The 22,998-nt window shown below is 54.2% G+C and overlaps 1 protein-coding gene across 1 annotated transcript; it reads right to left on the bottom strand.

Annotated features, from left to right (window-relative positions):
* Nucleotides 1-4,907: 4,907 nt before the first annotated feature.
* Nucleotides 4,908-22,870, bottom strand: PSME3 (proteasome activator subunit 3). Its single transcript, XM_075911524.1, has 11 exons — nt 22,631-22,870; nt 14,652-14,684; nt 14,224-14,286; nt 13,251-13,355; nt 12,937-12,985; nt 12,101-12,213; nt 10,581-10,649; nt 9,705-9,772; nt 9,509-9,563; nt 7,112-7,198; nt 4,908-6,646 (listed from the first exon to the last, which is right to left on the bottom strand). Exons 1-11 carry the CDS (start codon nt 22,670-22,672, stop codon nt 6,566-6,568), a joined length of 765 nt encoding a protein of 254 aa, XP_075767639.1. The 5' UTR covers nt 22,673-22,870; the 3' UTR covers nt 4,908-6,565.
* Between the last annotated feature and the right edge of the window lie 128 nt (nt 22,871-22,998).

Below are 22,998 nucleotides of genomic sequence, written 5' to 3' on the forward strand. Positions count from 1 at the left end.
TGTTCTTTGGCTTTTACTGGCGGGTCATCGGCTTAGCTCTCTCGAAACACAACCCGTCCACGCTCACCAACAGCCCGTCGCAGGGACGGCTGCAGCCAACCTGGGCAGGATTTGTTGTCCAAGTGCTGCTACTCCCAATGCAGAGCCCGTGGCTTGATCCTCTCTACTTCAATGGCACGTCTCCAGCCGAAGCATCTGAAAGCGTCTGATAAAGTTCTCAGGAAAGGGCCCAGCCCCACACAGTAGACCGTTTCCAAGAGCAAAGTGTGGAAGAAGTGATTATGCCCCTTTATTCGGCTCTGGCAAGGCCACATCTGGAGTATTGTGTCCAGTTCTGGGCACCTCCTCTATGGAAAGGATGTGGACGCATTGGAGAGGGTCCAGCGGGGGGCAACCAAAATGATTGGGGGGTGGAGCACATGAGGACAGACTGAGGGATTTGGGTTGGTTTAGTCTGCAGGGGTATGTCTACACTACAGCACTAATTCGAAATAAGCTAATTCGAACTAGTGCATCTAGACCTAAAAACTAATTTGAATTAGCATTTTGCTAATTCGAAATAGCATGTCCACATTGAGTGGACCCTGAACCGAAGTTAAGGCTGGCTGGAACCAGTGTCGGCAGGGCATCAGGTTAGGACTTAGTGTGTGGAGCTGCTGTCTCAGGCTAGCTGAGGGCTGTGCTTAAAGGGACCCGACTCCCACCCCGGACAGACAGTTCTCAGGGTTCCCCGCTCGCTTGTCTAACTCGATGAGGCACAGCAAAGCAGTCCTGGCTTGGAGTGCCCTGAGTGCCCACACTCGGCACATCACAGCACTCGGCCATCAGCCCAGCTGCACTTGCCACAGGCTGCCATCCGGGGGGGGGGGGGTCAATCGGGGGGCTGTCAGGGTCCAGGAGGCCCTGCAGGAGAGCTTCCACCCCGAGAAGCCTGCAGAGCCACCCCAGTCCTCCCCATCGGGGGCTCGTGCCCCATACCTCCCACACCTCCTTCCACTTACCCCTCCCTAGCCCCACTTCCTGATGTAAAAAATAAAGGACATGTGTGTTCAAAAATAGAAACTCTGTATTTAACAAAACTGGGGGCGGGGATTAACCTCTGGGGAGACTGAGAAAAGGAGGTGGGAGTGGGGGAGAGAGAGGGTGGGAGAGATGAGGGGGAAACCTTGGAGGAGGGAGCTGGAAGGGGGAAGTCAGGGGAAGGGGGAGGAGGGGAAGTATAAAACTATGGTACGCTGTATCTTCAGTTCTGTGTTCAGATGTGGTCTCCTCACCTCAAAAAAGATATTTTGGCCTTGGAAAGGGTTCAGAAAAAGGCAATTAAAATGATCAGGGGTTTGGAACAGGTCCCATATGAAGAGAGGCTAAAGAGACTGGGACTTTTCAGCTTAGAAAAGAGGAGACTGAGGGGGGATAGGATAGAGGTCTATAAAATCATGAGTGGTGTGGGGAGGGTGAATAAAGAAAAGTTCTTCATTAGTTCCCATAATAGAAGAACTAGAGGACGCCAAATGAAATTAATGAGCAGCGGGTTTAAAACTAATAAGCGAAAGTTCTTCTTCACACAGCACATAGTCAACCTGTGGAACTCCTTGCCACATGAGGCTGTGAAGGCTAGAACTAAAGAGTTTAAAGAGAAGTTAGATAAATTCATGGAGGTTGGGTCCATGGAGTGCTATTAGCTAGGGGGTAGGAACAGTGTCCCTGGCCTCTGTTTGTCAGAGGCTGAAGAGGGATGGCACGAGACAAATCGCTTGATCATTGTCTTCGGTCCATCCACCTCCAGGCCATTCTCACGTTCTTATGTTCTAAACTCAGGGTCAGGGGTCTCACTGGAACAACTTGATTTTCATGCAAACCTGCTCCTGGGTTCGCATGTGGCCTTTGGTGGCCAGGCTGGCAGCATTCCTGTGCCTAGTGCGGAGATCGTGGACGTTGGAGGCTTCCCCCCAAACCTCGATGAGGTCCACGATCTCCGCACTAGACCAGGCGGGTGCCCATCTTTTACGGCCCCAGGCAGGCTCCTGGGAGCTGCCAGCCTGGTCCTGGGAAGAGGCGAAGGGCTGGGTGGCAGCGGGTGGCTGGCTCATGCCCTGCCAGGTGCAGGGTCTGCTGACTGGGTGCTGGAGGGCTTGCAACTGGCACAAGCACCGTAGCCAGACTGTGCCCCTTTAAGGGCTCTGGGGCCAGGAGAGGGGCAGAAGAGTTTCCCTGGTTTGGCCCAGAGTAGCCACCAGGGCAACCTGGGAAGGGCTAGACTCCAACTAGTTTGAATTAAGTGGCTACACAGCCCTTAATTCGAACTAGGCCTTACTACTCATAGAATGAGGCTTACCTAGTTCGAATTAAGCGCTCTGCTAGTTCCATTTAAATTCGAGCTAGCAGTTTGTATGTGTAGCCCCTATTAAAGTTAATTCAAACTAACAGGCTGTTAGTTCAAATTAACTTTGTAGTGTAGACATACCCCAGAAGAGCGAGGGGGGATTTGAGAGCAGCCTTCAACTTCCTGAAGGGGGGTTCCAAAGAGGCTGGAGAGAGGCTGTTCTCAGTAGTGAGGGATGGCAGAACAAGGAGCAATGGGCTCAAGTTACAGTGAGGGAGGTCTAGGTTGGATATTAGGAAAAACTATTTCCCGAGGAGGGTGGGGAAGCACTGGGATGGGTTCCCTAGGGAGGGGGTGGACTCTCCATCCCTGGAGGTTTTCAAGTCTCAACTTGACAAAGCCCTGGCTGGGTTGATTTAGTTGGGATCGGTCCTGTCTTGGGCAGGGGACTGGACTTGATGACTCCTGAGGTTTCTTCCAGCTCTATGCGTCTAAGAAACCTGCATTGCTTTCAAAGGGCCAATATTCATGTGCTCACACTCCGACCTGGGGTCTTTAAGAAGCACAGGGGCTAACGGCTGTGCTTTTAGGTCTCATCTAACTCAGAAAGTGCCCTCTTCTTACTACCAGCAATGTGTGTTTATTACCGAGTTCAGAGCGCGGGTCCTGTTCCATGCAGCCCAGCCCGCCAATGGGAGAATTCACACCCCCTGCAGGTTTCTTTCAGCTAGTTAATTCCTTTTTGAAGCCATCTAATGCCCCACCCTGCCCTTGGTGAACAGCCCACCTCCCCCTGCCCCATCTGAGGGAGTTTCAGGTTGCTCTAAGCAGAGCAGGCAGCGCACAACAGGTTCAGCAGCCCAAGTCGGTCTCCGCCAGGCATCGGAAGCAATCCAAAAGCCAGCCCCCTGTGCAAAGCTCTCCATTCAACTCCCCGGGCCTGTCGACGGGTAGCCAGAACCCGGCTCCAGGGAGGTTTAAGTTCTTTGCTCCTGTTGTGTCCTGGGACCTGGTTTCATTATTTTCAAGTGTCCAAACAAGCTTGCTTGATTTTCATTCGCCCTCGCCACGTTGCTTGTGGGGACGGGGCAAGGGGCCGCTGGGCTTTGTGACCCCTTTGCTCGTTAGCTGGGTAATCAGGGGCGTTTTCCCCACACACGCCTCCGTTCAGGCGCTAGCAACCAATTGCCAGCTTCCTTGTGAGCAGGGCGGAAGAGCGAGAGGGTGACCGCCTACGGGAGCTGCTTCAGCGTAGGCACAAGCAGCTTGACCAAGACCCACCGCCGCCGGGCCTTTTGATTGTCATGGCAGCGCTGCGCAGGCACATTTCACACAGCCCCACGCCAGGCCGAGCCCAGCCTCACAGCAAATGAGTGGGTTTCATTTGAAGCCATAGGCCTTTGCTCCTGTGGGAAAGGGGGCCTGGCCGGAGCATGCCTATGGGAGCGCTGCCCCATGCCCCAGGGGTCTCCCAGGCAGCAGGAAATGGCGACGCTGCAGAAGCCGTTTTTCCTCCATGCCTCAGGGGTTCCTAAGCTCTGTGACCGGACCCAGTGTGTTCTCACAGGAGCCGCCACTCCGGGCTTGGAGCAGCGCTGTGCGGTGGCCGGAGGAAGAGCATCACCTAGTGGCCGCTGGCTCTGCCAGGGAGCCCGAGTGCGTTCTGGAGAAGTCGGCTTCTGAACAGAGCAGCCCCCTGGCCCAGCCTGAGTAAACCAGCTTTCGACTCGCAGACCCTCCGCGTCCTCACCTAGCCCCAGGAGGTGGCAGCTGGCGAACACCTGAGGCCACGCTGAGGTGGAGGGGGCGGCCGCTTCCTATCGCCAAGGAGGGAGCCCAGCGAGAGAGCTCCCCTCTTCCCTCAGAGCTCATGGGAGAGGGAGCTTGGAAATCAGCCACCACCAGAGTGAGTGGGGGAAGGGAAAGGAGGGGGCACACCCTCAGGGAGTGGGGGAGGTAAAAGGAGGGGGCATACCCTCAGGGAGTGGGGGAGGGGAAAGGAGGGGGCACACCCTCAGGGAGCGGGGGAGGGAAAAGGAGGGGGCAGGTCTCTGGCCCCAGGATGGGCTGCTAGCTGGAAATGGGATGGAAAAGGAGCAGAGCCCCGTGGCTCTGAACTCAGCGCAGGAAGCGGACTGGCAGCCTCTACCACCCAGGGGCGCTGCTCCAGCCGAGGGCAAGAGGACAGATCTCTAGAGCAGCAGGCGGCGGCAGCAGCACAAGCTTCTCCCACGTGCAGAGTTAATCCAGTCCTCACCACTACGCCTGACAGCCCTGATATGGGCGGCGCTCACCACACAGAGCGGCAGCCATGGCCCAAGGAAGCAGAAAGCACAAGGCTCTCTGGCCCGGCTTCCATTCATCCCACACAGGAACACTGGCCTGTGTAAAACACAAGGCCTCGGTCGTAGGTCAACGGATGCTCATGGACCTCAGGGCTCCAGCCAGCAGCAGACTGGCTGGACAAATGGCGAAGGCAAAGGAGTAGGAGCAAGTGGAGGGGAGAGGCAGGGCCAGCCTGGGACAGGGGTGAGGCAACGCCTCTGACAGAGCACGTCTGACAACGCAGCAGCACACAAGGGTCCTCCTTACGAATTCAAAGTTCCTGTATTTTAATGTCTTAACATGGTAAAAGTTTTACAGACGTTCAGCGGGAGAGGCGAGGCGGACAGTCCGGCCCGCGGAAAGGAATCCGTACAAAGAACCACACAGGGAAGGCGCTGCTCCTAGGTAGCAGCGAAGACGCGGTTGGTTTGTTACTGAATATTTATTAACGGGAAGACGAAGATTGGACTTACTACAAACAACGACACAGGAGTCTTATCGAAAGGGCCGGGGGGCCTCCACACTCAGAGCCACCCCCAGGAAACCAGCAAGAAACAAGGTGGCTTCGTCAGCGGAGGAGAAACAAAAGCAACAGAAAGGGGGGGGGGGGGGGGGAAGACGTTCATTCCATGGCGCACAACTAACGACTATGAGGCTACTGCACAAGAAGTTACAGGTGTGACAGTGAGACCCCAGGCCCAGCGGACCCAGCATTCCCCTGAAGGAGGGTGGGAAGTAAAAATACCATAAATAAGAAAACGCAGAAGGAGCCTGCAGTGTTGGGAGCCCGTTTCTCACACGTACAACAACTGACACCGTAACCGATCATTCCCATGGGGTTTGCAATGGACCATGAAACGTTCCAGCGGCTTTGGAGGGGTTCCTGGGCCCAGGAGAAGGACGCGAGGTACCTTTCGTGGGACAGGGGGGTTTTGATGCTGACCTGCTGGTGGCCGTCCTCATCCCAACAAATCAGCCATCGCAGCCAGCCGGCCGCACCCTGCCCCGCCAAGACGCTCCGCAGGGCACCCGCTCACTCCTTAGCAGTAGTGGAGACTGGGAGGACTTCAAAATCTGGGCTTGGGCCGCTCCCTGACCTCACTCTGGACAGAAGCGCCTCACGCTGAGGGCGATGGGAGATCCACATTGATTCGAGCCAAGAAAACTGGGTGAGCAGAGCCAAGAGGAAAGCAACAAATGGGAGCAAAAGCTGCCCAGGCGCTGAACCTGCCACCCCAGTGGGCTGTAGCTGGTGTTCCTAGAGCCCTTGCACTGATCTAGGCCCTCTCAAGGGAGAGGGGAAATGGGGGTAGGGGGATGTCTAACTTAAGACAGCTCTTTCCTGGCTTGCTCTAACCTAAACATCACCAGTGGCACTTTGCCGAGCGTGGCTACAGCCTGGGCCGGGGGAGCCTGCCCTTCCTCCCACCCTCACCAGAAATCGGCATAACAGGACTGGAAGAGGAGGGCTCGCTCAGAGATGGTGCTGAAAAGCAGCCAGCACCACTCTGTGGGCTCGGTCTAGCGCTGAAGATGCTGCATCTCCTCCATTCCCACGGAACCCAAGGAAACCCTGCAGCTGACAGATGGGGGGCACCCCGGGGCTTGGTCTCTCATCCAACTCCTAGCTAGATAGGAAGAAAGGCTTGAAGGAGTGTTCCCGCCTGGCGACCACTCACTCTGAGTAATCTGCACACCCCAGGCAGCGGCCTGCTTGGTGCTAATTACTATGCTAGGGAAGAGTTCCTTTGAAACCTGAACAAAGCTAATCACGGAACGGGGGGAGGGTTTCTTTAGGGTTTAACTAAGAGTGCAATACTATTTCCAGCCAGTTTCCCATCTCGATAGTCACGTAACAAACCAAGGCAATGACGGTCTTTAGTGGACTGAACAGTTCTCAAGTTCCAACGTTGACACTTAGTAGAGGGTCTCGGCGTTGCTGCTCCGAGGCCTCTTAATCTTCTCGATGTTTTTAAGGATCATGTCATGCAAAGTGACCTGGGGGAGGAGAGAAACAGACCATGGATGCGCATCGGGAGGAGAAGTCCCTGATTTAAGTCTCACCATAAGCACAGGCCTGACCTGAGGATTGGCCTCTCTCTCTTGCCTGCCCACCAGCCACTGCCCCCATGTACGGCAGGAAACGCCTTGCCGGCCTATTTGCACTCTGAAGACACCAGCATGTTCCAGCTGCTGCAAGCCCCACAGATGAGCACGAGCGAGTTAGAGCCCAGGACAGAGCCTACGCCACGTGGAAAGGTTGGGGTGGAAGGGTCCCAACAAAGAGCACAATGAACTGCATGGACCTGGCCTTGCCACACTCCACACAGCCCAGCCACTTGCCGTTACTTCTGCTTGCTAAGAACAAAGGGGAAACAGAGGCCCAGGCCAGCTCCCTCTGAAGGCTCTATGGTGGGACAGATCCCAAGGGCACTTCTCCATGGGGGCCCGTCTCTCACTCACATATTGATTCCTCAGCTCGGAGATGATTAAGCGCAGACTAATGTATTCCTTCTCGTCAATTTCTGTCACTGTGCGGCGGTAATCCTCCTGCACAGAGAAGGGAGAACATGACGGTGAATAGCCTGCACGCCAGGCTGCCCCTGGATGTCTGTAGTGACGGAGGGGCTCTCTCCTGTCCAACATTAGGCATGCAAGGGTCCAATGAGGCTACTGCGAGGCTGCGGTCGGACCCCCTGTATAACACAGGCCAGAGAACTGCCCCCCAGACATCCCTGGAGCCAAGACTTTAGACAAACATCCGATCTCAATTTAAAAATCACCAGTGAAGGAGAACCCACCACGACTGTCACTACCACTGTTAAAAGCATGTCACTTAGTTCCAGCCTACACATGTCTAGCTTCAGCTTCCTGCCACTGCATCCCCCCAGACCTGCCTCTTCTAGGCGGAAGATCCCATTATCAATCCCGTCATTTCCCAGGCAGGCACTTGGACTGTGTTCCAGTCACTCTGGAACCTTCCCTTGCTAAGTTAAATAGACGGAGCTCGGAGTTGCTCCCTACGGGGCGGGTTTTCTAACCTCCGAGTCATTCTCGAGGCTCCGAGTCATTTATCAACATCCTCCAGCTGCCAACCCTAGAGCTGGCCATAGGGTCCCTATAACAGTTAATCTAGTGCCAGTGCAGAGGTAATAGAACCTCTCAGTTCCATCTCAAGAATGCCTTGTTTATGCATCCCTGGACGGCATTAGCTCCACGGGGAGCCATATTCAACTGCTCATCCACCACGAACCCGAAATCTCCTGGGTGACTGCTCCCCTACATTCTTGGTACATTTATCCACATTAAAGCAGATCGCGTCTGCTGGCTACGGTGGGCTCAAGCGATCCAGAGAGCTCTGAATCAGTGAACATAAGAACATAAGAACGGCCGTACTGGGTCAGACCAAAGGCCCATCTAGCCCAGTATCCTGTCTGCCGACAGTGGCCAGCACCAGGTGCCCCAGAGAGGGTGGACCGAAGACAACGATCAAGCGATTTGTCTCCTGCCATCTCTCTCCAGCCTCTGACAGACAGAGGCCAAGGACACCATTTTATCCCCTGGCTAATAGCCTTTTATGGACTTAACCTCCATGAAATTATCTAGCTTCTCTTTAAACTCTGTTCTAGTCCTAGCCTTCACAGCCTCCTCTGGCAAAAGTGACCTGTCCTCTTCATTATTTCGGTCATCTGCAAACTTTATCAGCAGTGGCCTTAGGTTTTCTTCCAGGTCATTCACAAAGATGTTTCTGGCCAAGTACTGATCCCATCAGGCTCCCTCTAGAAACAGACTTGCTCAATGACAATTCCCCTGCACAGTTACCTTTTGAGACCCAGCAGCCAGCCAGTTTTTAATCCATTTCATGTGAGGCCGTGTTCATTTTAATCATTTAGTTTTTTTAATCAAAATGTCACGGGGCACCAAGGCAAACCTCTTACAGAAGTCTAAGTCTTTATCAACCACACCTGCCATCTTACAGAAATACACCAAGTTAGTTTGAAGTTTTTTTTTTTTTTTTTAAATCTGTAAACACATAGAGATGCGCATCAGTTACATTATCTTCCAGGTCATTAGCAATCAAATCAGCCATTCCATTGGCTTGCCTGGAACTGATGCTAAGCTGACAGGCCTGTAACTACCCGGGTAATCCCATTTACCCTGTTTATACTGGCGTCACATTAGCTTTCTTCCAGTCCTCCGGAACTTCCCCAGTGCTCCGAGACTTATGGAAAAACAAATCAATATCAGCAGGTCCAGCGAGCTCCTCGGGCAGCTCTTTTAAAACTCCTGGTGCAAGTTATCTGGACCTGCTGATTTCAAAATGTTTGACTTTAGTAACTGCTGCTTAGCACCCTCCAGGGACACCAGTAGAGTGAAAAGAGGGTTTTCACCACAGGATGAAAATGCATCTTCTACCTCTCCACCCCCCAAATTTTGAACAGAAATATTTATTCAACGTTTTCACCTTTTCTGCGTTATTGTTGATTATTCCACCATAACCATCTAGTAATGGACCAATACCACTGGAGGGCTTTTTGTTCCGCATATATTTTAAAACTCCTCAATATTATCCTTTGCTCTGCTGGCCACAGATTTCTCCTTGTGCCCTTCTGCATCCTTTATCCATTTTCTACAATTACTAACATCTGATTTGTATTTATTATCAGTGTCCCCTTCTCTTGAGAGAAGCCAGAGCCTTCCAGCTCCGCATACTCCTTCCCAGGGCTCTTAGCCACCACAAAGCCCCTCTGCCCATCCTCCAGGACTCCTGGGAACATCCAGGAGAGGGCTACCCACAGAAACAGAAAAACAATTCTCGCCAACGCCACCAAATGCTCAGCAACGAGATGCTCCACTTACCACATGAGGATATTTTGCTATTTTGGAAACCAGCTTTGCCCTTGTGATATAATATCTGGAAGGGAAGGGAACAGGGTGGATTTAACAGATGCAGCCTTCTCAGACCTTGCCTTAACCAGGGAGCTCAAGTCCTTGCTCAAACTTAGCCTCCCTAGGGAGGGATCCAGTGAAGCGCTCAAAGCCACCTCCCACCTACCTAGAAATCTGGTCCAGATAGGAAGCTGCCTCACTCTCCACAGTCCGCAGCTCAGCCACCGTCTCCTCCTGCACGGGAGCCAAGGATGCAGCGTGATTCATAGCAGAAGCAAGAACCTCAAGCCCCACCCACGTGTGCCGCCAGCCATGATCACGCAGCTCAATCTAAGACCAGCTTTAAAGTCGCTCCATCTACTCGTCAGGACAGAATCAAGGCTCAAGTTTAGCAGCCGGTGAAGGTTACACAGAGGAGCCAGCAGGGACCAGCAGCCCAGAAGTCCTGGCCAGCCTGACCCCCTGCACTAGCCACAGGGCCCTAAGACTGTCGTCTGCCTTGCTCAGCAGCCCAGTTCCTGGGAGACTCAGGGAAGGAAGCTTCACACAATCATCTTGATCCTGCCAGGCTAGGCTGGGTGGAGCAGGCTGCCAGCAGCACGTTGCCATCCTCAAACGTGGCTCAGCCTTACCGGTTCTTGCAAGTCTATGGCCAGCTCCCAGGCCCCTGAGCAGAGCAGGGATTTCAGGCACTCAGTCCCTCCCTCTTCCACCGGTGCCAGGAAAGAATTCAGTTTCAAGTAGCCCAAACTACCCCTCAAAGAGAGCCCTGGGGAGGCAGTGCCAGGTAGATCTGATGCCCTAGGGGGATATGCTCCACTCTCACTCTGCCTCTCTCTGAAGCCCCCAACACCTTTTCTCCTAAGGAACACCAGGAGCTGGTGAGGCAGAGAGGGGCTGGTGGCGCAGCTGCCGGAACCTGAGTCACCCAGGCCACCTGTCCCCCTGAAGCATGGGCCCGGGGAGACTGCCCCGAACTGTCCAATGGAGTGGATGGCTCTTAGCCCAAGCTGCCCTTGTGTCTGGCCATAAGTCCCCTTACCTGAATAGAAACACCAAAGTTGTTTCCATCTTCTATCCTGGGGATGAGAAGCTGCACCCACATTTTGACCTACAAGGAGAGAGAGACATTGTGACTGAATGCTAGGGGTGAGCAATAATTTTTGGTGTGGGGCCACTCCAAGATTTTGGAAAGTGGTCAAGGGCCGCACTTTTCTGTGGATGGGAGTCCGGGGTTTAGGATGGCGGTTGGGCACACACAGAAGGGCGCACGGGGTAAGGGGCTGGGGTGCAGGAGGTCTGAGAGGGGATTTGGGCAAAGGAGGGGTTGTGACCTGGGTCATGGGATTGGGGTGCAGGGTTAGGGAAGAGGTATGGGTACAGGAGAGGGGAGGGGGTGCAAAGTCTGGGAGGGAGCGGTGACCTGGGAGAAGGGGAAAAGGGATGCAGACTGCAGAGGGTGTGGGTGGTGACTTGGGACAGGGGATTAGGGTGCAGGAGAGGATTCTGGCCGGAGAGGGAACAGGGTCTGGGAGGGAGTTGTGACCTGGGCAGGGGGTTTGGATGGCGACCTGGGGGAGGGAGTTGGGATGCAGGAGGGGCTAGGGGCAGGCTCTGGCTGGGAAGGGCTCACCTAACCCAGCAGCCCTGCAGCTCCCCAAGGCAGGCTGGGCTCCCTCCTTGCGGCTCTCAGCTCCAGGAAGGGAAAGAGATTTGTGCTGCTCTCATCCCCCAGGTCAATCTCTCCGCTCCTATTGGCTGGCTGTTTCCAGCCAATAGGAGCTGAGAGATTGGCTGGGGTCAGTTCCGATTGGCCAGTTGTTTCTGGCCAATAGGAGCTGAGGATTGGGCTGGGCGATCACGCAAAACTTCCCCCTCCCTGCAGAGCAGAGAGCTGCACAGACTGCACTTTAAACAGCACATGCTTTCTGAGGGTCCGGGCAGGGTGATCTGCGGGCCAGATCCGGCCCCCAGGCCGTATTTTGCCCAGCCCTGCTGAACATTGACAGCACCGGGGTGGGGGCGTGGACCTGCCTTTAAACAGGACCTTTTTTAGGAGCCCTCAGACACTCTCACGCAGCGTCTCAGCACCTGGCTCATGCCATGATTGGGGGCAAGCCCAGAAGTCAAGGTCACTCCTGTGACAATGTGCTAGGATCCCATGACATCTGCCCAAGCATCACGGGAAGCTTCCGCCCCTCCATTTTCCTGGAGCCCCACTCAGCCAGGAAACTGACCAGAGATGTGCCTAGCGCCGCACAGAGATGCAAGCCCGGCAGCGCAGAGGACTAGCAGGAAGATACGAGCGGAGGGCCGCAGCGACAGCGCCCTCTCCAAGAGGCACTAGGGCAGCTCTGAGCATGTCTGAGGGAAATGCCATTTCTTGGCCAGCGCCGGCACCTGCCCCTTGGAACAGCACCCTGTTCAGAGACCAGAAATGGGGGGTGGGGCACGTCCCGCATGAACTTATCCGACAGGCCCAGCCCACTCATTGGAGGTCCCTGAGAAACCAGACATGCCACAGAAGGCACACGGCCGATCGCCGCTCAGCCCCACACCCACCGTGTTGCACTTCTCAATCAGCAGCCTGATCTCCGGCTTCACTTTCTCAATGATGTCCACCAGCTGCTGGTTACTCTTCAGCATCCCGTTGGGCATCACAAACACTTTGGTACCTAGCACCCGTGGGGAAAGGTCAGTCATTACGGCATCTCACGGCAGAGACAGCCTGCTCTGCATTGCCAGGGGACTTGGGAGGGCAAGGAGTAACCGGGCACCCAATAAGCATCGCCTTTCTGGCATATTTACTGGGGTAACCAGTTAACCAGCTGTTCCAGCCTACCGTAGCACACCATGGGCGGGGACTACTCCAGTGTGGGGTCCCCCCCACCCATGGCATGCCGCAGTGTGCCAATTAACCAGTTATATAGTTTAACCAGGTAACATTTTAAATGGGATCTTACATCCCTAATGGGGACAGGGATATCGAACAGGCTATTACAGAGGCAGCCACATGGAAAGAGGAAGAGACACAAGACCCGGGAAGAAACCCAAGAAGGAGAAACAGGGTGGAAAACAGCTTGTGTGACCCTCGTATAGGAGCTGCCTCTATTTCCATGCAGCTCGAGGCCTGGCAGCTCCCTCCTTCCACAAAGAGGTCGCGTGGTTCTAGCCTGCACCTCCAGCAGCATACCAGCCCTGAGGGGTACCATTCCAGTGTCCTGGGAGAGGCCAAGTTCTGCCCAGCAGCCACACATACACCTGCTTCCCAAAGGACGGCCTGGGTAGGGCAGCGGCAATCGGGAGGGAGCAGGGGGAGCTTGTGCAGTTTCGCACCCCTAGGCACAGCGCGCTGGCTCAGTGGGCAGGCAACAGCGCAGAGCCGTGGGGACTCTTACCCTGCAAGGCCTCTTCGCAGTCTTCCAGCTTCCTCTTTTTCATATTGGGCTACAAATACACATAACAAAACGTTTTACTCCCAAACCACCCGTGAGCCAGAGTGACACCCCCGAGGGAATTCCTTACAGAACATCTTCCACAGCCCTGATTTCGGACCTGGGGGAGGGTTACAAAGCAAAACCTGGCGCCACCTCCAGCCGGGATCCACGGGCTTAAGGGACTAGTCCTCACATGCTCACGGGGCAGCCACAGCCTAGTCAGGCACACAGCAAACCACCAGGGTTCATTAAGGTCGCCAAGGGAGGAATCTTACCCCGTCCAGTCCATCGTGGCTGTTAGTCAGAAGGATCGGGTCAGGGACAGGGAGGTTCATGTCTGAGTGGATCTGGGTGAGATCATGAATGTTCAGGATGGGCTCCTGGAAAGGAACAAGAAGTTACATACGAATCCTACCACTTTTGTCCTGTTAATTGCTGGGAAATGGGAGACGCCACCTCTCAGGTTTCATCCACCTACCCGGCAAGCGAGAACAGAGGCGGGTTTGAAGATGGGACCGCGGATTAGGAAAACGGACTAAGTTTGGGACTGACCCATTAGGTTTCTATCCAGTACCCAGTGGATGGGATCCATACACTGTCACGGTGAGAAGAGCAAGTGAAACCCTGTCACCCATGGGAGATAGAGGGTCTAGGGCTAATGGCAATCAAATAAGTATAAAGCACGTTTGGGCCATTGCTCCTCCTCGTTTTATCCTCCTGTGATGTAGTGGGGGTACCTGGCTGGTTTCTATGCTGCTGGCTCTGGGCTGCAGTTGGTACCAAGGCCCAGCAAAACAGGATGAGTCATTATGCAAAGGGTGTCTCAACCTGTCTGACCAGCCACCCCCCATGGGGAGAAACAAAGGAAGGTGGATGCTGCCCTGGCTGGGGGGCAGGGCTGGAGGAGAGTGAGTTAGTTTCTGTCTGGGAGCATGGAGGAGGCAGCCTCAGCAACAGGCTGGGGGGTTTAGAAGCCGAGACCCCCTCCCATATCAAGGGGGGCTGAGGCATCCTAGGCCTGCCCTGTAACCTGATGACATCTGTGCTGTGCTGTATCTTGGAGAAGCAATAAACCACCTCTATTCTACCAGCTGGTGGAGTCTGTTCGTGCCATTTCGGGGGTGCAGGAGACGGGGGCCCCAACACGTCGTCACACCTCCGCTCTGACTAGACACTCCCCACCCCATGGCAGGATTGCTGGCTAGAAACAGAAGCAAGTAGGGAGCCAAGCAATAGCACGTATCTTACCTTAAGGAACCCATCAAGTTCTAACAACTTCTTTGGGAAAAAGTTTGCCACCAAATCTTCAGCCTGAATGAGAAAGAGCAGCAGATGGTTACATGAGAGCAGCATCCCGGGCGCCCCCTTTCCCGAGAGCACCGCAAAAGGCCGAGCGTCCAGTTCTGCTCAAGGGCAGGAAAAACAGCCCCAGAGGGAGTCAAATGCTCCCACCTGAAGGCTGAGAGGTCCTGGCAGCCTTCCTCTCTGCCAAGGCCTTGGACAACAACAGGGCTCCAGACCGTCCACGCTCAGGGAATGACTGAAGTGCCGAGTGCCAGCAAGCAGCCTGCACCGAGCACCCTGAGAGATCACGGCACAATCCAGCAGAAAACTAGGAGCCCAGCATGGCATGAACTCTGCCCCCACGCGCCATCCCAGGTAGAGTGGACACTCACCTCACTTGTGATCCGCTCCCTGAAAGAGTCAACCTAGAAAAGAGGAAAACGGCAGCTTAGAATAAGTGCTCCCAAACAACCCAGCTCACCCCCAGCCTTCGCTCTTCCTGATGCAGCAGCCCAGGTGGGCCATGTGCTAGACCAGAGGCAAAGGCCTCTATACTCATCCCACAGCCCCTGAACTCATCCCCTGCCTCGGAGCCGGGCTCCCAAACTCCAGCTCGCCGAGAGCATACACTGCTGCATTCCTGAGCCTGCCGGATAGCCACAAAACCAGAGCGAGAGGAACGGACCCAAGGCAGTTTGCCTGTCTGCAGACAACCTCAGACACGAGTGGAGCGAAGTGAGCTGACCTACTCACCTGCATGGGCTTGCACAGACGCCGGAAGATGTGGAAATGCAGTTTTTAATGCTGGCCCTGAACTCCATCCAAAAATTAAGCAGCGGGGTCACCCCCCCCCCCCCCACCGGCGTATGGAATCTAGATAAGAACATAAGAACAGCCATACTGGGTCAGACCAAAGGTCCATCTGGCCCAGTATCCTGTCTGCCGACAGTGGCCAATACCAGATGCCCCAGAGGAAGGGATCACAACAGGTAATCCTGATGTGATCTTCCCCTGTCATCCATTTCCAGAGACCTAGGGACACCATTCCTACCCATACTGGCTAAAAGTCATTGATGGACCTAACCTCCACGAATCTATCTAGTTCTTTTTTGAACCCTGTTAAAGTTCTAGCCTTCACCACATCTTCTGGCAAGGAGTTCCACAGGTTGACTCTGTGCTGAGTGAAGAAAAAACTTCCTTCTGTTTGTTTTAAACATGCTGCCTATTAATTTCATTTGGTGACCTCTAGTTCTTATATTGTGGGAATAAGTAAATAACTTTTCCTCATTCACTTTTTCTACACCAGTCATGATTTTAATAGACCCTCTATCATATCCGCCCCTTAGTCTCCTCTTTTCTAAGCTGAAAAGTCCAAGTCTTTTTAATATCTCATCATATGGGACCCATTCCAAACCCCTAATGATTTTTGTTGCCCTTTTCTGAACCTTTTCCAATGTCAAACCTGTTTTCAGAATATACCTGAAGTGCCCAGAATCCAAGTGCCCAAAATGTAGGGAACCTGATGCCAAACTGAGGCCCAGTTTGTCCAGGGGATGCAGAGCCTTTCCAATGGAGAGCCTGGGCGAGCGCGATATTGTAGAGGGGCCGGGGCCAAACAGCAGCCTCTCCACCAACTTCCCCACCAACCTAATGGGATCTTCAGCTGGTGGCAGTCTCTGTTTTCAGCCCAGGAGAGAGCTTGGCAGGCGTCATTAGCATAACGGGCATATTTCTGAGGCTTCATTGGGCCCTTCTGGAGGGCACTTTTGGCCTAGCCGATCTACAGAGCCCTGCAAATCCATGGATATTCACTTTAGATCTGCCATGGATATAAAATCCTGTTTAAAGTTTAACCGGTTAACTGGGATCCCATGGAGGAGGGGGCCTGGCCAGGCTGCAGCAGGATCCCCATGTAACCAGTTAACTTTTTAAAGGGGATTGTACATTCCTAGCAGGTACCCGGAGACAGAAAGCGCACAGCCACGGAGTTGCAGGGCTTTACAGAGCGACTAGGCTAACTGCCTGCAGAGCTCCCCTGGGCTGGAACAGAGGCTGCCCCCAGCTGATTGTCACCTTCACCTAGCTTCCCCCAGGCTGGAGTGGGCAGGAGCGGCGTGGGTGGCTTGCTCTGGGGCTGTGCTCAGCAGTGCAGCCCCAGAGCAAGCCGCCCACCCCAGAAGCAGCCAGGCAATGACCACCAACTTCCCCAGCGCTGGAGCTGGCACCAGCTGAAGGTAGGCAGTGAGGATGTATTAGTGTAGTTGATTCACCGATTAACCAATAAGCAAAAGCTTATAGGTCAGTGCTATAGACTATACCCCACCCTTGTCGGTACATTTTTTAGCAGGCTGGTCAGCAGCCCAGCTGTCCTGGCTCGTGCTAAGTCCAGGACACCACCCCAATCTGCATTTAAAGTGCATTAGGAGCTAGGCAGACAGCCAGTCCAGCTCAGTCCTTGCTCGCGTCGGATTCCGGACTTATCCCTGCTGCGGCTTTGCATTTAAAGTGTATCAGAAGCCAGGCAGCCTGGCTCAGTTCCGGCTCACTCTGGGTCCAGGAGCTCAGTGCCGGTCCCCGTCTCCCCCTCCCCTGCCCCAGCAGGGACTGCTACCACCCCACGCCGCTGTATCAGAGGCAGCTGTGCGGGGTGACAGGCTGCAGGTCCGCGAGGGGAGGTGGTTTTTAAACTGGCTCCCCTTGTGGACCAGCTCCCACCTGGCACCCCGCGCTGCTGTGTCTGTATCAGAGGCAACAGCACGGAGTATCAGGGGGATCTTCGGGAGCGGGGCTGGAGCGCACTGGCTGTCAGCCCCACTCCTGGGGCCTATAAAATAGTCGAGTAATTGATAAGAATTCATGAGGTTAATCAACTATTCAATTCACTGATATTTAACATCCCTAGTAGGGAGGTGCGGTGGGTCCCAGTGGCCTAATGGAGAAAGCATCAGGGCCATCGTAAATACTCATTGTCAAGGTTTGGACTAATTATGCTTAGCCCTGCTCCTTTGTCTGGCTTTAAGCTGATCTGGTCAAATGCCTCACACCAGGCTCGATCTCTCATAAAGCAGAAATGCAGCGGCCAATTTGGCGTTTGACCGCTTGTCTTTCTAAAAAGCGTTTGACTCTCATGTTGCCGTGTGATCGACCCACAGGCACAGGAAAATTGTTGGCCAGGGAAGCAATGGCACCAGTGAGGTACAAAGCACAGACAAACAAGCAAAGGACACACACACACAGGGCCAATGCTTCCATTTTTGTCACCCGAGGTGCTGCTCTGAGGCTAGAAGGCGCAATACGCTGCAGTCAGAGCGATGTCTGAAGTTGACGGTGCCCTTACAAGTATTTCACAGGACCATCTAGCCCAGAGCCTCTCTGAATGCAGAAAAGGGGGTGACCTGGAGCGGGCAAAGGGTTTTGCAAACTCAGGCCTATTCTAGAGCCCAAAACTCTCATCTGAGAGGAGCAAGGAACAATAACTGTGTTGCTCATCAATCCGTGAGGATTACAAGTGACCCCAATGACCATCCCCCTCCAACCTTCTCCCCAAAGCCCCAGGCTTAGGCAAGCAGAGTAGGCACCTCACCTACAAGGCTGCTCCTCAGAGGAGGGAGTTCCCTGACAAAGCAGCAAAGCATTTAACATCTACCAAACAAAACCAAACCGTAGTAAGCCCCCATCCTGCACAACAGAGCAGCCTGCTCAGACAGCGAGGTACCGGGATTCTATCTAAGCTGCAGCCCTGCCACCGTAACACAGTGGTGTAGGCACTTTCTACTTTGGCTGAAAGAGGGGTTTTTGTTGATGGTGTTGATCCAGCTCTCTGACAGGTAGTAGGGTTGCTGCTGGAAGGATTTGTCTATTGACCTAACTGCATCTACACCAGGTGTGGTCCACATCTGGTCTGCCAAACATTTGGATCTGCCCCACCCCGCCACCCCCCTTCCCCGTGGCTCAGTGGGAATGTCAGGCAGGCTACCTCGCTGCTCACACTCTAAAGCAGCAATCACCAAGCAGTGGATCGGGATCTACTGGTAGATCTTGGAGCCTCTGACAGGGGATCCTGACTGGTTTGGCCAAGAAGCTATCAAGTGCTGGCACTTCAGTTGCCTCTCCAATCTCTGTCCTGCTGCTCCTGCCCTCTGCCTCGGAGCTGCCCCCCCCCCCCCCCCAGGAGCCTCCTGCTTGTTGTGCAGGATGTGGGAGGGAGAGGGGGGGCCCTAAGTCAGGGTGTCCCTCCTTCCCCCACTTCTGTACCCTATCTCCACACACAGTGAAGGGGATGGAGCAAGCGTGGCAATGCAAATCTCTGTCACTCTCACACGCTGTGTCTGTCATTTTCACCAACACACACTGTCTTTCCCTTTCCTCTCCCGACCCAACACATACGTGGGGGGTTCTTGTTACTTCTTTTACTGCTTGCCAAGTGGATTAGTTTTGGGTTTTGGCTGGTCTGTGCAATTCATAGTTTTCATTTCTCTCTTACTCTTAAATTTAATTCTTTGAGTAGTGAGTTCTAAAATGCCCAACTTGCCGTGGCTGGAGTACTTAACCCTATGGCAACTGCTGCTCCTGGAAGTGGCTGGCATGTCCTTGCAGCCCCTGAGAAAGACAGAGCATGGGGTGCTGTCCTTGCCTGGAAGCTGTTGGCTCAGTGCCTGTAGATGAGAGGCAGCACATGGTGCATGGAGCCATTGCTGTACATGCCAGCTGCTTTCAGGAGTGGTGCAGGGCCAAGGCAGGAGTAAGCCTGCCTTAACAGCACTGCTCCACCACCCAGAAGCCATCTCAGTTATACGCCTGTTTCCTGAACTTCTTTCTCCACCCAGCCTCCTGCCCCAGACATAAGACCCCTGCACCCAAACTCCTTCACAAAGCTTGCACCCTGAAACCCCTCCTGGACCCCACTCGCCCACCTGGGCTAAGCCCAGAGCCTCTCCCACACTCCAAACTTATTGGCCCAAGACCAGAGCCTGCACCCCAACCCCCTACCCAAGCCTGGTGAAAGTGAGTGAGGATTGGGCAGGAAGAGGGATGGAGTGGGCAGGATGAGGCCTCGGAGAAGGGGTGGGGCCTCAGAAGGGGCGGGAAGGAAGCAGGGTAAGGCTATTTGGGTTTGAGGTAGATCTTACACTGCACTTCAATTGAAAAAGTGATCTTGTGGTTAAAAAGGTTGGAGACCACTGCTCCAAAGCAGCTGGTCGCTAGGGCCACCATGTGGGTCTCTCTGCAGCACACACTCCTTGGAGGAAGGGAGTCTTCATACCCTGCCCCCACCCCCAACCTCCTACCATGGCCAATGGGAGCAGCAAGGGTAATACTCGCAGGTGCCTGCAGCATATGGAGACGTTGCTTTGAGCAGCGTGTGGGGCTGTGGCAGCCAGGATGCCTGTCTGAGGGTCCCACTTGGCCACCAGCCAGGAGCAGCCTCCAGTAAGCTCCTCCCAGCCAGAGCCTTCTCCTGGCACCCCACCCCCTCATATACCCCAACCCCCTTCCCCAGGTCACAACTGGAACGAGGTTTAACAGGCAGCTCGATTTAGGGCTTTATTTCGAACTACCAGGTCCCTGCCACGTGTAGACGCGGGCAGTTAGTCTGGACTTGTAAATATAAAAAAATGGCAACCAGCAGGGAAGATGGAAATCAAGCGCGGGATATTTAAATCCCGGGCTTGATTTGCAATTTCAAATGCCTACGTTAGCCTCCCTAGTTCGAACTAGGGGGCTAGTGTAGACATACTCTTACTGTGTAATGTTATGACTGTTACATTACATATATTCACTGTATGTTAATTAGAGTTAATTTGTAGGATTATAAGAATATAAGGGTGTGTCTAAACTACATGGCTCCATCGATGGAGCCATGTAGATTAGGCTGATCGGCAAAGGGAAATGAAGCCGCGATTTAAATAATCGCGGCTTCATTTAAATTTAAATGGCTGCAGCGCTGAGCCGACAAACAGCTGATCAGCTGTTCATCGGCTCAGCACGCTAGTCTGGACGCTCCCGCGCCAACCTGAAAGCCCTTTATCGACCTCCCCGTTATGCCTTGTAGGATGAGGTTTACTGGGGAGGTCAATAAAGGGCTTTCATGTCGGCAGGGGAGCGTCCAGACTGCCCCGATCTGCCGACAAACAGCTGATCAGCAGAGCGTGGCAGCCATTTAAATATAAATGAAGCCACGATTATTTAAATCACGGCTTCATTTCCCTTTGCCGACCAAACAAATCTACATGGCTCCATCGACGGAGCCATGTAGTCTAGACGGAACCTAAAACCGTTCCTCTAACCCAGCAGTGCAACCCTCTGCTGATGATCAAGCCATGAAAGACCAATCAGACCCCTACCATTATTATCAAGGAGGGGAGTATAACCGTGTTTGTAACTTGTGTCTAGGTCAGTACAGAATTTCTATATGCTTGGGTACCTGTGGCCTGCATGTCGCACCCAGCTCTTCGGGATAAGCTGCTGACGAGCCACCAAACTGTCTGTTTACCTTGCAAATCCAGCCACCTGCAGCTCCCATTCTCAGCCAGTGGGAGCTGCAGGAAGCAGCAGCCAGCAAGTCCCTACGGCTTGCAGGAAAAACAGGTACCAAGTGATACTGCACAAAATTGCCTACAAGAGTAATATTAGATCATAAAAATACCATAGACGTGTCAATCACAGGATACAGGTTGCACATCAAAGGGAACTTAACCTGCCAATAGTAAATTGAGGTCCCTTAAGCTTTTAGGGGACACAGACCAATACAAGAGAAAAGGGCTGACACTTTTATGGACATGTGCAGAATGTAAGTGTTGACAGAATCTCAGTATAAGGAGATGCCCAGAATGGGAAAACTGAGCTCCCTTTGGGGAGACAGCAGAAACCATCTTTCTACTGACGATCAAGCCATTAAACACCTGTCAGACACTAGCACTATCGTCAAGGATGTGAGCAGGGCTCGACAAATTGCTGTTTCTACTCGCCCGTGGCAAGTAGAATTCAGCCATTCGCCCTATTCGCTGGCACTGCGTGCATGCACAGTGCTGGTCTGGCGCAGGCGTGGTGCGGGGCTGGCAAGTAGATCTCGCCGCAGTTTGTCGAGCCCTGGATGTGAGTATAACTGTATTTGTGATTTGTGCTTAGGTCTGTTTAAAATTTCTATGGTCTTTAATTGCAACTTTAATAAAGATTACAAAAGACAGCATACCTTAAACTAGGGAATGTCTGTGACTACCCTTGGTCTGTGTATGTTCCCAGAGATGCTAAATTTTAAGCAAGACAGACACAACTTTCACTCAGTTTAGCCTGAGCCTGTAGCCACCAGAGCTGACCCCATGGTAGTGTGACTCCACGTTACAGAAATTTACTCTAAATAACATAAAGGCTACAGTACAGTCCCTAAGGGCACTCTGCACAAGGGCGAGCACAACCCAAGCTCTGTGGGACTCTGGCAGGGGCAGAAGGCCAGTCATGGCCAGTAAAATTAACAATACCGTCGCATTAGATACAGCAAGAAATATGCAGCCAGTGAATCAGCTCTTCTTCCAGAGTTACTCATTTGGCCACCAACTAAATTGTACTTTATGTGCACGCTAGCTGCATAGAATATTCAGCCCCTGCCCACGAGCTGTTTAAGGCCATAAATAATGCTTAGTCTACTTAAGCCTAAAGGCAACTAACTGGGGAACTATCCAGAGATGCAGCCAAGTATTAGGGTACTTGGGAGGCTCGCCCTCCAGCAAGCAGGCTCAGATTTACAGGAAATGCAGGGCTACTGATGGGGTGAATGGAGGTCCCAGGAGAAAAGGAAACAGGTCTGAACTGCCATCACTAGGCTTCAGAGTAAACCCTGTTGACCAGAGCACCCTGGGCAACCTCCCGCTACCTCAGGGAAACTACCGCCTCACACACATCAGGCTCTATGGGGCCAGGGTTAGGTTTTGTAAAGAGCATGCGTGGGGGGGGGGGGAGGAGGCAGCCTTATGAAAGGACAACCCATGAGGGGGTATCCAGAGAGAGCTGGAGAGCGATGGGGGGCGGGGGAAGACAGGCCGGAAGGTGGCACAAGAGCGAGGGGGGAACCGGACGGAGCAGGACACGTGGAAGGAGGGGGACCCATGGGGGGGGCGGAGGTAAATCCAGACGGGGGGGGACACGAGGGGGCCGGCGATGGGGTGGGAGGGAGACCCGGCCGTGGAGGGGGGGGCTATAGAAGGGAGGAAGGACACGTGGGGAGCGGGACTCAGGACGGGGGGGGGGCCGAGCCGGGCGGGGCGGGAGGCCACGTGAGAGGGATTATGGGGGAGGGGAGGAGCGGGGCGATCCGGGCGGGGCGGGGCCCGGGAGAGGGGCCGTGGGGGAGGGGCGGGGCCCGGGGCATCGCTACCTTGAGCTTCACTTCCGGGTCCACCTTGAGCAGCGAGGCCATGGCCGCGCCGGGCCGGGGGCGGGGAGGGGTCTCGGGCCAGACGCCCCCGGGTCTCGTTGTCGCTCGGAGTCTCGCTCGCGCCCGCCCGAATCACCGGCTTCGCCGCCGCCGGAACTGACCTCACAATGGCCTCAGCCAATCCCCGAACGCACCTGGCTCCCACGTGACCACGCCTTCCAGGCGCGCGTGCGCCGCACGCGGAGCGGCGCTCCAGGGGCAGGGGAGCCAGACAACCGCGAGGGAGCCAATCAACATGGCCGCCCGGCCGACTTCCGGCCCCCCTGCGTGACGTCATGCGCCTGGCGTCGAGGCCGCTCGCCATAGGT

This window comes from Pelodiscus sinensis, chromosome 29 (assembly GCF_049634645.1).
Source record: "Pelodiscus sinensis isolate JC-2024 chromosome 29, ASM4963464v1, whole genome shotgun sequence".
Taxonomy (NCBI): Eukaryota; Metazoa; Chordata; order Testudines; family Trionychidae; genus Pelodiscus; species Pelodiscus sinensis.

Excerpts from the sequence above, each read along its gene's own strand:
- PSME3 (XM_075911524.1), bottom strand. The coding sequence starts at position 22,672 with ATGGCCTCGCTGCTCAAGGTGGACCCGGAAGTGAAGCTCAAG. Across the intron at positions 10,650-12,100 it reads TGATTGAGAAGTGCAACACG|GTCAAAATGTGGGTGCAGCT; the intron begins GTGGGTGTGGGG and ends CTCTCCTTGTAG. Across the intron at positions 9,773-10,580 it reads ACTTTGGTGTTTCTATTCAG|GAGGAGACGGTGGCTGAGCT; the intron begins GTAAGGGGACTT and ends GCTCCCGTGCAG.